This window comes from Mus musculus, chromosome 3, assembly GCF_000001635.26.
Source record: "Mus musculus strain C57BL/6J chromosome 3, GRCm38.p6 C57BL/6J".
Lineage (NCBI taxonomy): Eukaryota > Metazoa > Chordata > Mammalia > Rodentia > Muridae > Mus > Mus musculus.
Genome location: NC_000069.6, coordinates 98,445,472 through 98,457,772, shown reverse-complemented (window position 1 = coordinate 98,457,772; position 12,301 = coordinate 98,445,472). Strand labels below are relative to the sequence as shown.

At 41.5% G+C, this 12,301-nt stretch overlaps 1 protein-coding gene across 4 annotated transcripts; it reads left to right on the top strand.

Moving 5' to 3' along the window:
- Positions 1-255: 255 nt before the first annotated feature.
- Gm4450 (predicted gene 4450) lies at positions 256-12,098 on the top strand. Of its 4 annotated transcripts, none has more exons than XM_017319861.2 (4): positions 256-761; positions 1,179-1,390; positions 7,224-7,388; positions 10,902-12,098. In XM_017319861.2, the coding sequence occupies exons 2-4, from the start codon at positions 1,246-1,248 to the stop codon at positions 11,711-11,713; spliced, it is 1,122 nt and encodes a 373-aa protein (XP_017175350.1). In that variant the 5' UTR covers positions 256-761; positions 1,179-1,245; the 3' UTR covers positions 11,714-12,098. The 4 variants fall into 4 exon arrangements, with proteins under 4 accessions (XP_017175350.1, XP_001480548.2, NP_001357799.1 ...); XM_001480498.5 differs by having other exon boundaries at positions 256-881; positions 1,194-1,390; NM_001370870.1 differs by having other exon boundaries at positions 647-761; positions 1,194-1,390; positions 10,902-11,713.
- The last annotated feature ends 203 nt before the right edge of the window (positions 12,099-12,301 follow it).

Below are 12,301 nucleotides of genomic sequence, written 5' to 3'. Positions count from 1 at the left end.
GCAAGTGAAAGATTGTATGATAGACTTCACTCTGGGCTTGGTGTGGACATTCAGTACCAACAGGCCGAGAGCTTTTTCCATGCAGGTATGTGCCACCTTTTGAAATGGCATTCATATTTGGTCACCTATGAAGTTCTCAGTCAAGAACCTCATAATGGAGTCACAAAATGAAATAAACTTTTCTTAATGTTTTAAATAAATTCTCAATTTTGTGTTGGGCTGCATTTATGGCTTTTCTTGACCACATAGGTACATGGGCAATAGGTTGGACAAGTCTTAGAGTGTTTCTGCCATACACTCTAATGACCTTTTACTCATCTACTGTTGTCAATCTAAACAATGAAACAAAAAAACCATCAGACTATTGCATAAAATAATGATATTTCCTTTAGAAGAACATATACATTCTCTGCAGTGAACTGTAAGATAAATAGTTGACACTAAGAAAAGGATTTAAAATTGGCAACAAAATGTATCATATTTAATACATTAAAAGAACACTCTTTAGCTGGGTATTGATTAACCTTTGTTGTACACTTGACTTAACCTGAAGCCATCTAGAAAGAGGAAACCTCTATTGGAGAATAGTCTTCATTTAATTATTAATCATTGTCTTCATTATTAACTGATGAACGAGGGCCCAGCATCCTAAGCTTGTTTGTAGCTGAACAGTTAGACATTACTAGAAACTGATATATCAAACAAGGGAGTAGAAGCCTTGTGCCACTTTCTCTTTCCTCAGCCTGTGCATCACTTCCTCTGTATCCTTTATAAATGTGACCCTGGGTTTCTGAAGTCAGAGCGCTGAAGCTGAGAAAACTAACTATATACAGTGAGAATTTTTAGAAATAACATATGTGGGAGGTTTCTCATAAGCACAGGTAAGACATCCAGAGTTTGTAATTAGCATCTAAGGTGAGAGAGACAACCTTTGGGCACAGACTAATGCAGTACCTCAGGGTAAAAGATAACCTAAGCTAGAGATTGCATTTCTGGTGTCCAGTGCATATGTGTACTCTGGTTTTGATTTTCTGTTTTTCCTTGCTTCTTATAGAACATCCCACAAGATTTGGGATCAGAGACGTGATGTCTTATGAGAGGAATGGGTGAAGTTAGCTTCAGGACATTTTTTTTTCTACTATGTAAGTGTAGTAGCAATTCCTTGACCCTGTACACATTGAATCAATCCACAGGAGTACCTTATATCACATCTGCACCCTCAACTATCTGATTCCTGTGTTGACCATGCCTGGGTGGAGCTGCCTGGTGACAGGAGCAGGAGGGTTTCTTGGCCAGAGGATTGTCCGAATGTTGGTGCAGGAGGAAGAGCTGCAGGAGATCAGAGCCCTGTTCAGGACCTTCGGTCGAAAACAGGAAGAGGAATTGTCCAGTAAGTGATATAGGGGCTAAGGGACATAGACAGTCTAAAAGGAGGGCTCTCTTGTCTACAGCCTAAAAATCAGGTGGATCTATTAACAACATTCACAACTGGAACAGCACAAAAGTCACTGTATAGTTAGATAAAGTAAATTCAGGCCTCACCCACAATTGGTCATGAGCAGGTCCTGGGCCTAAAGGTCTTCTCCTATTTAGACACTACAGATCAGTTGTCTTTTTTGCTCAAAGCTCTTTTGTGTCCTAAATGGAATAGAATTGTCAGTATTTACAATATATTGCAATATTTTGTAATTCTAATGAAAGATTATTGAACCAGAGACCTTAGCAATGAGTCTTAGACTCTTTGATGTTCCTAATCAGCTTCATATTTAATTTTTATTAAAGACTAGAGAGAGACTGCAGTTCATAGCAGGAAGTACTTATTAGGGTACATTTAGGAAGGCTGTAGAGAAGGGGAGTGAAGAAGGGAAGAGGGAGATTAGAGAGCACAAAGTGTGGGCAAGAAGGACTTGATATGTGTCATCAGGAATCCTCCAATGCCTTTCCCAGCATTCCATCTCTCTACCATTTCCTCTCAAAGAAAGTGACTGAGTGCTTTGCTAGACAGGTACTTTTTTGTTGCTGTTGTCTCTTCCCACACCTAGGTCCAAGGGTAAGCACTGAGTTGATAGTGCAAGTTCCCAGCTGCTCCGTTCTCTCATCCTTCTGTGGAGGTTGCTATGGAAGGGCTTCAGCTCCGAGTGAGAGACCATTATGTATGTCACATCTTTCTCCACACTCTCCAGAGTTAATTTACACCCATTGCTTGGATCCCATCCAGCCATCACTTGGCTTTGTCAGTTTAAGTCTGGATCAAATCACCTATCAGACATTCCATAGTTTGATTTTTGATTGTCCATCCTCCCCAAGATAAGCCTCATCCTGGAGAAGATCTGACTAGGTCCTATGAAGAAGGAAGGTGATGGAAGCATGTCTTGCTTAATTTTCTGTTGCTAAGATAAGACACTGTGCAAGGTCATTTATAGAAAGTAGAGATTATTGGACACTTCCAGTTTCACAGGGTTAGAACCTATGGCCATCATGGCAGGGAGAATGGCAGCAGACTGATGGGCATGGCATTGTGGCAGTAGCTGAGAGTTCATATCTAGGTCCACAACCACAAGGCAGAGAATGAAGTGGGAATGATCCAAGTCTTTGGAGACCTCAATGACTACTTCTAAAGTCAAACCTCCTCCAATAATGCCATACCTTCTAACTTTACCAGCAACTTGGGACCAAGTATTCAAAAATATGAACCTACTGAGTTGTTCTCATTCAAATCACAAGTCTATGTTGAAACCCTCAGAACACAATTGAGGTTTAGAAAGAGCAGTTCATATTTATCTAAATTTCATTGTCAAGTTTAATTTCAAATGTTTGTATAATTAGCATCTCAAGATACTGAACCAGTATTGTTGGGTTAAAAGGAAGATTGTTCAGAGTTTTGAGATGCAACACTATCAAAAATTTAAAAGAAACACACGGGCTTCTAATTTTATAGTAGTTTTGAGTCCTACACCCCTATATTTTCATACAATTAAAATTTTGAAGAATTATAAACTAGTTAATTTTATTATGTTTAAAGCTTAGAGTAATGTTGTACTAGAATTATAACATAACATATATTCGAATATACCAGATATCCTGAGACTTATAAACACTTGGAATATATACAAATACATATGCTCAAATACAGGTCTTATATACATGCACCTTGTACTTACAGGACCTTCTGAAATGCCAAAGTTAATAGTAAATAAAAAGGATTTAGGGGCTAGAGAAATGGCTCAGTGGTTAAGAGCACTGGATGCTCTTCATGGAACCTGGGTTCAATTTTTCAGCACCAATATCATAGCTAACAACTATCTGCAACTCCAGTTCTAGACAATACATCAATGCACATAACAAAAAATGTATAAATCTTTTTTAAAACATAAAAATAATTTAATTTTTACTTTGGAAAATATAGAAAGGGTTAAAGTATTTGTTAAAAATTATACAACACAAAAAAAATCACAAGAACAGAAAAAGTAAATAAATAAAAACACAAAGCACAAGAGGTGTCTAAAGCTGGATTGTCCACCTGCACCGAGGAGGCAAAGAAGTGTCACAGTTCTCCACTAAGATGGGATATAAGAAATCTCAATATGTTTTGGATTTTTTCCCCCGTACTGGGGATTGAACTCAAAGCAATTTTATTACTGGGAAAACTCCTCGAGTTGAAAATAAAGAATCTAAGATCTGAATACAGAGCCAAAGTTCCCTGATATTTGTTCAATGTCTACAAAAGTCAACACTGTTTGATCTCATATGCATCAGTCCCAGAGGTCACAGGGGTCACTTAGACCACAAAGAACAAAAGGTGACAATCAATGAGACACCGGAAGGCCATTCGATTCAACGTGAATAAATAGTAGGTGTTGGTTAAAGTTTCTGGACTCTGACACAAGTGGTTTGATTTTAGTGTATTTAAGCATAACTATTTGGTGAACATATTCCTAGTGATAAGTAACTCAATCCCATGTGGACAATGAACTTTACATCAGCCTCCTTGAGGAAAAAAGTAAGCTAAATAAAGATCAGACATGACCACATTGAAACACTTTGTAAAATCCATGTGATACCTTCCATAAAGATGAGTTCTATAGATTGATCACAATAAACAACCTTATGGTGAGAGTCCAGTGTGGTCTCAGGACACAGAGACTGTACAAAGTTCACCAGGCTAGAATGCACATCTGCTCCCAGTCTTCTGGGCAGACAGCTCACTATGCATTTCTTCCTTTGAATGTGCCTACATTCTAGGTTCCCCTAGTGTTTATCTGTGACCACATGGTCCTCTGTGCCTCCAGCAAGAAGTCCTGAGCCATCCTGAAAGTCTTTTTTAGCTTTCTAAAAACCATTCGGACAAGTAGTCCAAGTGTTTTTATCATTCTGGGTCTTATCTGTCTCTCCTAATTTGGAAACACAATCATCTTTGGGGAAAACAAACAAACAACCACGACCTCTCCCTTTGCTCAGAGATACTTTCCTATTTTATAGTTTTTCTGATACATACTTATAACACATGTCACATTTTCCTCACTTTGTCTCATACAACAAAAAGCCAAATAAATATTAAATTTCTGTCTATTAATGTTTAGTATTTTAACTTTCTTAGAAATTACGTGGATACTCTGTCACAAGGGAAGAAAAAAAATGAAAATAACATAAGTACCCTGTCTTAGGTTATTCTTGCTCTCATGAAACACTATGACCAAAATCAACATGGGAAGGAAAGGGTTTGTTTGACTTAAGCTTCCTCATCAGTGGAGGAAATCATGACAGGAACTCTAAAAGGTCAGGAATGTAAAGGCAGGAGCTGATGCAGGCATCATAGTGGGGGTGAGGTAGGGAGGGGACACTGCCAACTGGCTTAATCACAAGGCTTGCTCATCCTGCTTTCCCATGGATCACACACCATGGGACCTGCACTCCCACATGGATCATAAATGATGAAAATGCAGGCTTGCCTGCAACAGTATCACATTGAGGAATTTTCCCAGTTTAGGCTCCTTCCTCTCAGAAACAGCAAAGAACACTGCCAGTGTCCTTTCTGTGTCAAAGACATACTTATGATAGAAATTCCATACCCACCACCCCATGATGTCACTTAAGAAAAGTTACTTTGTCTTCTGATTCTTAGGCAGGAAGGCAACACAGATGTTAAATGACTTCCCCAAGATGGGGCAACTCAAGTAAGGAAAAGAAGGGTTTGCGTCCAGGATGTCTATCAGTATCCCCTGTCCCTTAAAAGGATGGCGTGTGGGAGCTTCTCTATGCATGTGCTTCTACTGAAGATCACAGCATAACACCACCTCCATGATATGGCAGTTCAGAATAATTACCAAGTCCATGGTGTCTTGGGTAAAGTAGGAGATTTAGCTCTACCTCAAGAACCCAAGATGTTTCCTCCTGCTATCTCAGGACACCCAAAGAACTCATGTTTTTATGTACTACACTCTGTATCTGGGTTCCAACTACCAGGTCACAGCCACTCTTTTGATACAATCTTTATAATGTTAGCTGAAAGAGCAGATGAAACAATATACAGAAAGAGACCCTCATCCTAGTATCTGCCTCCTTCCCAGAAGGCTTTTCTTCATTGTGATGATAGAACACATAGATTCATATGTCTGGATGCTTGCCCCAAAATAGTAGCATTATTACAATGTGTGGCCTTGTTGGTGGAAGTGTGTCAAAGGTGGGCTTTGTGTTCCCATATGCTCAAGCTATGCCCAGTGGGGAAGACAGTCTCCTTCTTCTGCCTGAGGATCAAGATTGTAGAACTCAAGGCTCTGCCAGTACCATGTCTGCCTGCATGTTGCCAAATGATAAAGGACAAACCCTCTGAAACTGTAAGCCAACCCCAAATAAGTGTTTTCCTTTATGAGAGTTTCCCTGGTCATGGTGTCACATCACTGCAACAGAAACCTTAACTAAGACACCCATCCTTTTCTACTTCAAGGATTTCTCACGGTTGCCTGACAGGAGAAATGGGCACAGAGTAAACAGATCTAGCACAGGTTTTCACCTGTCCCAAGAGGACAGCACTGGATTTCTACTTCTGCCTCTGTAAAGCTATTCTTTAGCTGCATTGTAGATTCAGTTGACCAGTCTATCTCACAAGAGTCTATCCAAACCAGCCCTGGGCTTAGAGTTCATGGAGAAGTGAGAATGTATTTGAAGGAGGCAGAGGAACATTAGAGCCTTCACTAGGGAGATGTGTGTCCTGAGGCATGTTCCTGGAGCCTTCTGTGATTCCCCAACCTATTCCTGGGATATCAGAATGCCTGATATGATGACATGGTTGGGAAAGGAAAGAGCAAACCAAAAAAATCATGTGCAAAATATGAACCTAAAGCCAGGGTGGAGTATTTGTAAAGGCTGCAAGGGCACATGTTAATTTTGTGAGCTTATTTGTATGATATTGTGATTGCCAGTATCATTCAGTAAATTTCAAAGGAACCTGAAAACACTGCCACTGACTTCAAGCCCACAGTGTGGTCCACTTGAGGTTGCCTCATTTACAAGAATCTATCTGATAAGAAATGCTCACCTAAACCCTCATTTGAGTCTATTCTGGGTTCTCTCACAGAGACTCCTATTGCTTCTCTGTAATAGGGCTAACACTTCATTTATAAACAGCCTAGACTCAGAAAGTTTCAAGACCTGTCAGGGCAAAGCTAAAATGTCCATTTTTGTGTCCATCTTCTGGATCCTCCTCACTGGAACTCCAGAGAACATAATCTGGTTAACCTGTTGCTTATCCATATTTCTCGTATGTCTTCACACCAGGCAGTTTATTACCCACCCCCTAACTGCTGTTACAGATTCCCAAGGCAGGACTCTAGCTCTGTTTCTCCTTCAAATCCACACATGATTTCCCCATTCCCTATCAATTAAATCCTATTCTCCCTCTTTACATTTTTGTGCCATCACTTCTCCAGTTGCTTTAATGCATTTAGGAGCTTCCCATAACTCTCTTTTTATGTGCAAGACACAAATGGCATCTTACTGCTCAGGTGCATGTTCTACAAAGGGATGGTGCAGATATAAATGCTTCCTCATTCCCTACAAACACTACATTCTGATTTTTGAGCATTTATGCTTCCTTCTGTAGAAAGGCCTCCTCTCCAGTGTCTTCTCACCATGACTGCCCTTGAAGACCTACATAAATGACACCTGTATCAGGAAACTTCCATCCCATGCACAAAGCTTCCAAAGACCCTGCTTTCTGTCCACAGAGCTGCAGACAAAGGCCAAGGTGACAGCACTGAAGGGAGACATTCTGGATGCCCAGTGCCTGAAGAGAGCCTGCCAGGGCATGTCTGCTGTCATCCACACCGCTGCTGCTATTGACCCCCTTGGTGCCGCTTCCAGACAGACCATCCTAGATGTCAATCTGAAAGGTGCAGTACCCAGGGAAGATATGGAGCAGGTTGGAAAATGAAAACCATAGACAGGTTGGGGAGGGGAGCACCTAGTTTGGAACACCTAGAGGAAGAGTTAGAACAGGTGGGTAAATGAGGATGTCCCAACAGGATTATGACAGAAAGAGAAGGGCCAACCATGGAATACCTGCTGTGCTCTGAGTAGGTCAGATGATCTGCTCAACAGCACAGGTTGCAGAACTCAGGACTATTGTCCTCAGGGTTTAGAAAAAGAAACCAGACAGAGAGATAAAGAGTGACACCAGGTGTAGTCAGTATCACTGAAAGATTATAAAGCCACACCCATGACACCCCAACTGCCAGGAAAGTTCTCCTGCCTCTCCACACCAAAGTGAATTGACTCCATCTCCAAATACTTGATGTCCATCAACCCACTGCATCTATGGACCAGACACTGACCTTTTCCTCCCTAGAGAGCCTTCATTGCTGCTCTATATAATCTTCCTGGGGAAAAAGAAGCCTGTTTTCTTAATTACAATTGTATACCGATTTCCACATTATCATCTCTTCAGATAGGCAATAGTTTATTCTTGAAGTTCTGTACTGGGCAGAGCTTAGCATCTCTCCTTCTTAGATCCCCATCCCTTAATGCTTAGTGCCTCCGAATGTAGATTTCCATTCGACTTTAAATTAAGGATTTCTACCATATAAATGAAACACACTGAATCCTGAATCCAGTCTTCATAGCACAACTATATTCCAAGATTCTGCCTGCCATATATCCTCTCTGGAACCTCCAAATGAAGTGTTTGTTTTGTTTTGTTTTTGGTTTTTCTAAATCAACTAATTATTTGAGCATGCCCATAACCACACTTCAAGCATCCCTTTTAGTTCTGCATAACTACCTCTGTCTCATCCTCACTGTAGGGTGGTGCTATAAGCAATCACGTTCCCATCTCTGTATTAATTCTGACTTCATGAGGAAAATACACCAGCCTTAGATATCTAATGCTGAGAGTACACTGCATCCCCATATGCAGTGGTACACATCTGTAATCCTAGCACTCAGGGCACTGAATCAGAACAATCAAGCCTTCAGGCTCAGTCTGGGCTCTATACTAGGTCTCTATCTGGAAAATAAAATACAGTAAAAATACATATTGCCCATACACTATAGACAATTCACCAGAGTGGGCATGATGAAAATTCTGAACTACCTCTGACAATATGGTACCTTGCATTTTTATTTAAAACCCCACTGTCCTTTAATCTAGTAAAATGCGTGATGATTAGTAACTCTTTGCTTTCATTTGGTGAGGGAGTTCTTTTTAAATAAATTTTTGTGGTTTCTGGGAATCAAAGCAAAGGCTCAATCACTGAGCAATATCAACAAACTAATGTATTGACGTCAGTTTTTTTTCCATTTTTTATTAGGTATTTAGCTCATTACATTTCCAATGCTATAACAAAAGTCCCCCATACCCACCCCATCCCCACTCCCCTACCCACCCACTTCCCCTTTTTGGCCTTGGTGTTCCCCTGTACTGGGGCATATAAAGTTTGCAACTCCAATGGACCTCTCTTTGCAGTGATGGCCGACTAGGCCATCTTTTAATACATATGCAGCTAGAGACAAGAGCTCCAGGGTACTGGTTAGTTCATATTGTTGTTCCACCTATAGGGTTGCAGTTCCCTTTAGTTCCTTGGGTGCTTTCTCTAGCTCCTCCATTGGGGGCCCTGTGATCCATTCAATAGCTGACTGTGAGCATCCATTTCTGTGTTTGCTAGGCCCTGGCATAGTCTCACAAGAGACAGCTATATCAGGGTCCTTTCAGCAAAATCTTGTTAGTGTATGCAATGGTGTCAGCGTTTGGAAGCTGATTATGGGAAGGATCTCTGGTATTGGCAATCACTAGATGGTCCATCCTTTCGTCACACTTCCAAATTTTGTCTCTGTAACTCCTTCCATGGGTGTTTTGTTTCCTATTCTAAGAAGGAGCAAAGTGTCCACACTTTGGTCTTTGTTCTCTTGAGTTTAATGTGTTTAGCAAATTGTATCTTATATCTTGGGTATCCTAAGTATCTGGGCTAATATCCACTTATCAGTGAGTACATATTGTGAGAGTTCCTTTGTGATTGGGTTACCTCACTCAGGATGATGCCCTCCAGGTCCATCCATTTGCCTAGGAATTTCATAAATTCATTCTTTTTAATAGCTGAGTAGTACTCCATTGTGTAAATGTACCACATTTTCTGTATCCATTCCTCTGTTGAGGGGCATCTGGGTTCTTTCCAGCTTCTGGCTATTATAAATAAGGCTGCTATGAACATAGTGGAGTATGTGTCCTTCTTACCGGTTGGGACATCTTCTGGATATATGCCCAGGAGAGGTATTGCTGGATCCTCAGGTAGTACTATGTCTAATTTTCTGAGGAACCGCCAGACTGATTTCCAGAGTGGTTGTACAAGCTTGCAATCCCACCAACAATGGAGGAGCGCTCCTCTTTCTCCACATCCTTGCCAACATCTGCTGTCACCTGAATATTTCATCTTACCCATTCTGACTGGTGTGAGGTGGAATCTCAGGGTTGTTTTGATTTGCATTTCCCTGATGATTAAAGATGTTAAACATTTTTTCAGGTGCTTCTCTGCCATTCGGTATTCCTCGGGTGAGAATTCTTTGTTCAGTTGACGTCAGTTTTTAAAACACATAAGGGAACACCTTTCCAGAAGAAAAATCTAGAGACATATTTTCCAAGGTAAAAAGACAGCTTAGATTTTGTCAGCTTGACACACAGTAGTCACCTGGAAAGAAGGAACTTCTACTGAGGAATTGCTCCATCTGATTGTCTTCTGTGGGTTATTTTCTTGGTTAGTGATGGATATGAGAGGGCTGGAATAGATATGACACTGCCCACTTGGTTGTGTCAAGGCTGAGCAAGAGGTCCTGGGTTATATTATGTAAACAACTTAAACGATCATGGGATGCAAGGGAATAGCATTGGGACTTCTGCCTTTGTTCCTACAGTGACTTTTCTCAGTGATGAACTGTAATTTTGACATATGAGCCCTACAAACCCTTCCCTCCTCCAAGTTTCTTTGTTCGTGGTGTTAAGCAGAGCAATAGAAACTAAATTGAGACAGTGCCTCAGTGGTAGGGGCCTTGCCTAACATGTGAAAGAGCCGAGGTTAGTTCTGTAGTATTAACAAAAAAAAGTTCAAAAAAGAAAAAAAAACACATGGACAGAGAGAGAGAGGGAGAGAGAGAGAGAGCTTTATAAATTAAAAAAAAAAAAACACCTCAATTTGTAAATCTGGAAATCCCTCATTTCCAGAATCTACATGTCACCTCCATTAATTTCAGAGTGAATATTTCCTATAGAATAGTAGGTTTGTGTCACTATCAGGTGGTAATACATTTAGCCTCTATTGGCCATTTCACGGAATTTGGGATGGAGACCAGTCTGACCCCATTGCCACGGTGACCTTTGGCTTATTTCTTAGCAATGATTGTGGGCTTCCTATGGACAGGTACTCAGCTCCTACTGGATGCTTGTGTGGAAGCCAACGTGCCAACATTCATCTACAGCAGCTCAGTGCTTGTGGCTGGACCAAATTCCTACAAGGAGATCATCCTGAATGCCCATGAGGAGGAGCATCATGAAAGCACATGGTCTAACCCATACCCATACAGCAAAAAGATGGCTGAGAAGGCAGTGCTGGCAGCCAATGGGAGCATCCTGAAAAATGGTGGCACTTTGCATACTTGTGCCTTAAGACTCTCTTTCATCTATGGGGAAGAATGCCAAGTCACTTCAACCACTGTGAAAACAGCACTGAAGAACAACAGCATAATTAAGAAAGATGCCACATTCTCCATTGCCAACCCAGTGTATGTGGGCAATGCAGCCTGGGCTCACATTCTGGCTGCCAGGAGCCTACAGGACCCTAAGAAGTCCCCAAGCATCCAAGGACAGTTCTATTACATTACAGATGACACCCCTCACCAAAGCTATGATGACTTAAAATGCACCCTGAGCAAGGAGTGGGGCCTCCGCCTTGATACCAGCTGGAGTCTTCCTCTGCCCCTGCTCTACTGGCTTGCCTTCCTCCTGGAAACTGTGAGCTTCCTGCTACGTCCAGTCTACAACTATAGACCACCATTTAACCGCCTCTTGATCACAGTGCTAAATAGTGTATTCACCTTCTCCTACAAGAAGGCTCAGCGAGATCTGGGCTATGAGCCACTTGTCAGCTGGGAGGAAGCCAAGCAGAAAACCTCAGAGTGGATCGGAACACTAGTGATGCAGCACAGGGAGATTGGAAACAAAAAGTCACAGTGATATGAAGAGGGAGAGGACATGGCCCTGGGTGTTATTAGGTCCTCCAGAAAGGGACTTAGAAACAATCCAACTCTTAACAATTCCATTTTACACTCTGTCCAACTTGTCTTTGGGTCACCAGAAGCCTTGCAAGTCACTGGCCCAGTTGCAACCCTTCAGCTCTAAGCACTTGTCCAGCAATGCACAAGATGTGCCTCAGCTGCTGTGACCCAAGGATGGGTGGCTGATAGTGAGTTGCCTGGAACCTCTTGTAGGTTAGAATTTCATCAGGGCTTCCACATCTCCTTTCCATGTGCCAACGCATTTCGTGTCTGAGAAAATTCCCATACCTTTATGAAGCTCAAAGAAAAGAACAATAAAATCTTTTAATGCTTAATGTGGAAAAGGTGTGTGTTTGGTCACTCCAGTGGCCACCTTTCTTTTCTATATCCAGTGAAGTCCATAGTCAGTGCTGGTGAACCTGACTCCTGCTTAGTTGAGCGCAAGCCTGGGCCAACCATCTAATCTAGAGTGCTTCAGTTCAGCATTGCCAGATCACAGACCGAATCTTGCTCCTGGTCTTAGGAAATTAAAACTCGCCTCCCTCTG

Excerpts from the sequence above, each read along its gene's own strand:
- Gm4450 (XM_001480498.5), top strand. The coding sequence starts at position 856 with ATGTGGGAGGTTTCTCATAAGCACAG. Across the intron at positions 1,391-7,223 it reads ACAGGAAGAGGAATTGTCCA|AGCTGCAGACAAAGGCCAAG; the intron begins GTAAGTGATATA and ends TTCTGTCCACAG. Across the intron at positions 7,389-10,901 it reads CCTAGATGTCAATCTGAAAG|GTACTCAGCTCCTACTGGAT; the intron begins GTGCAGTACCCA and ends TCCTATGGACAG.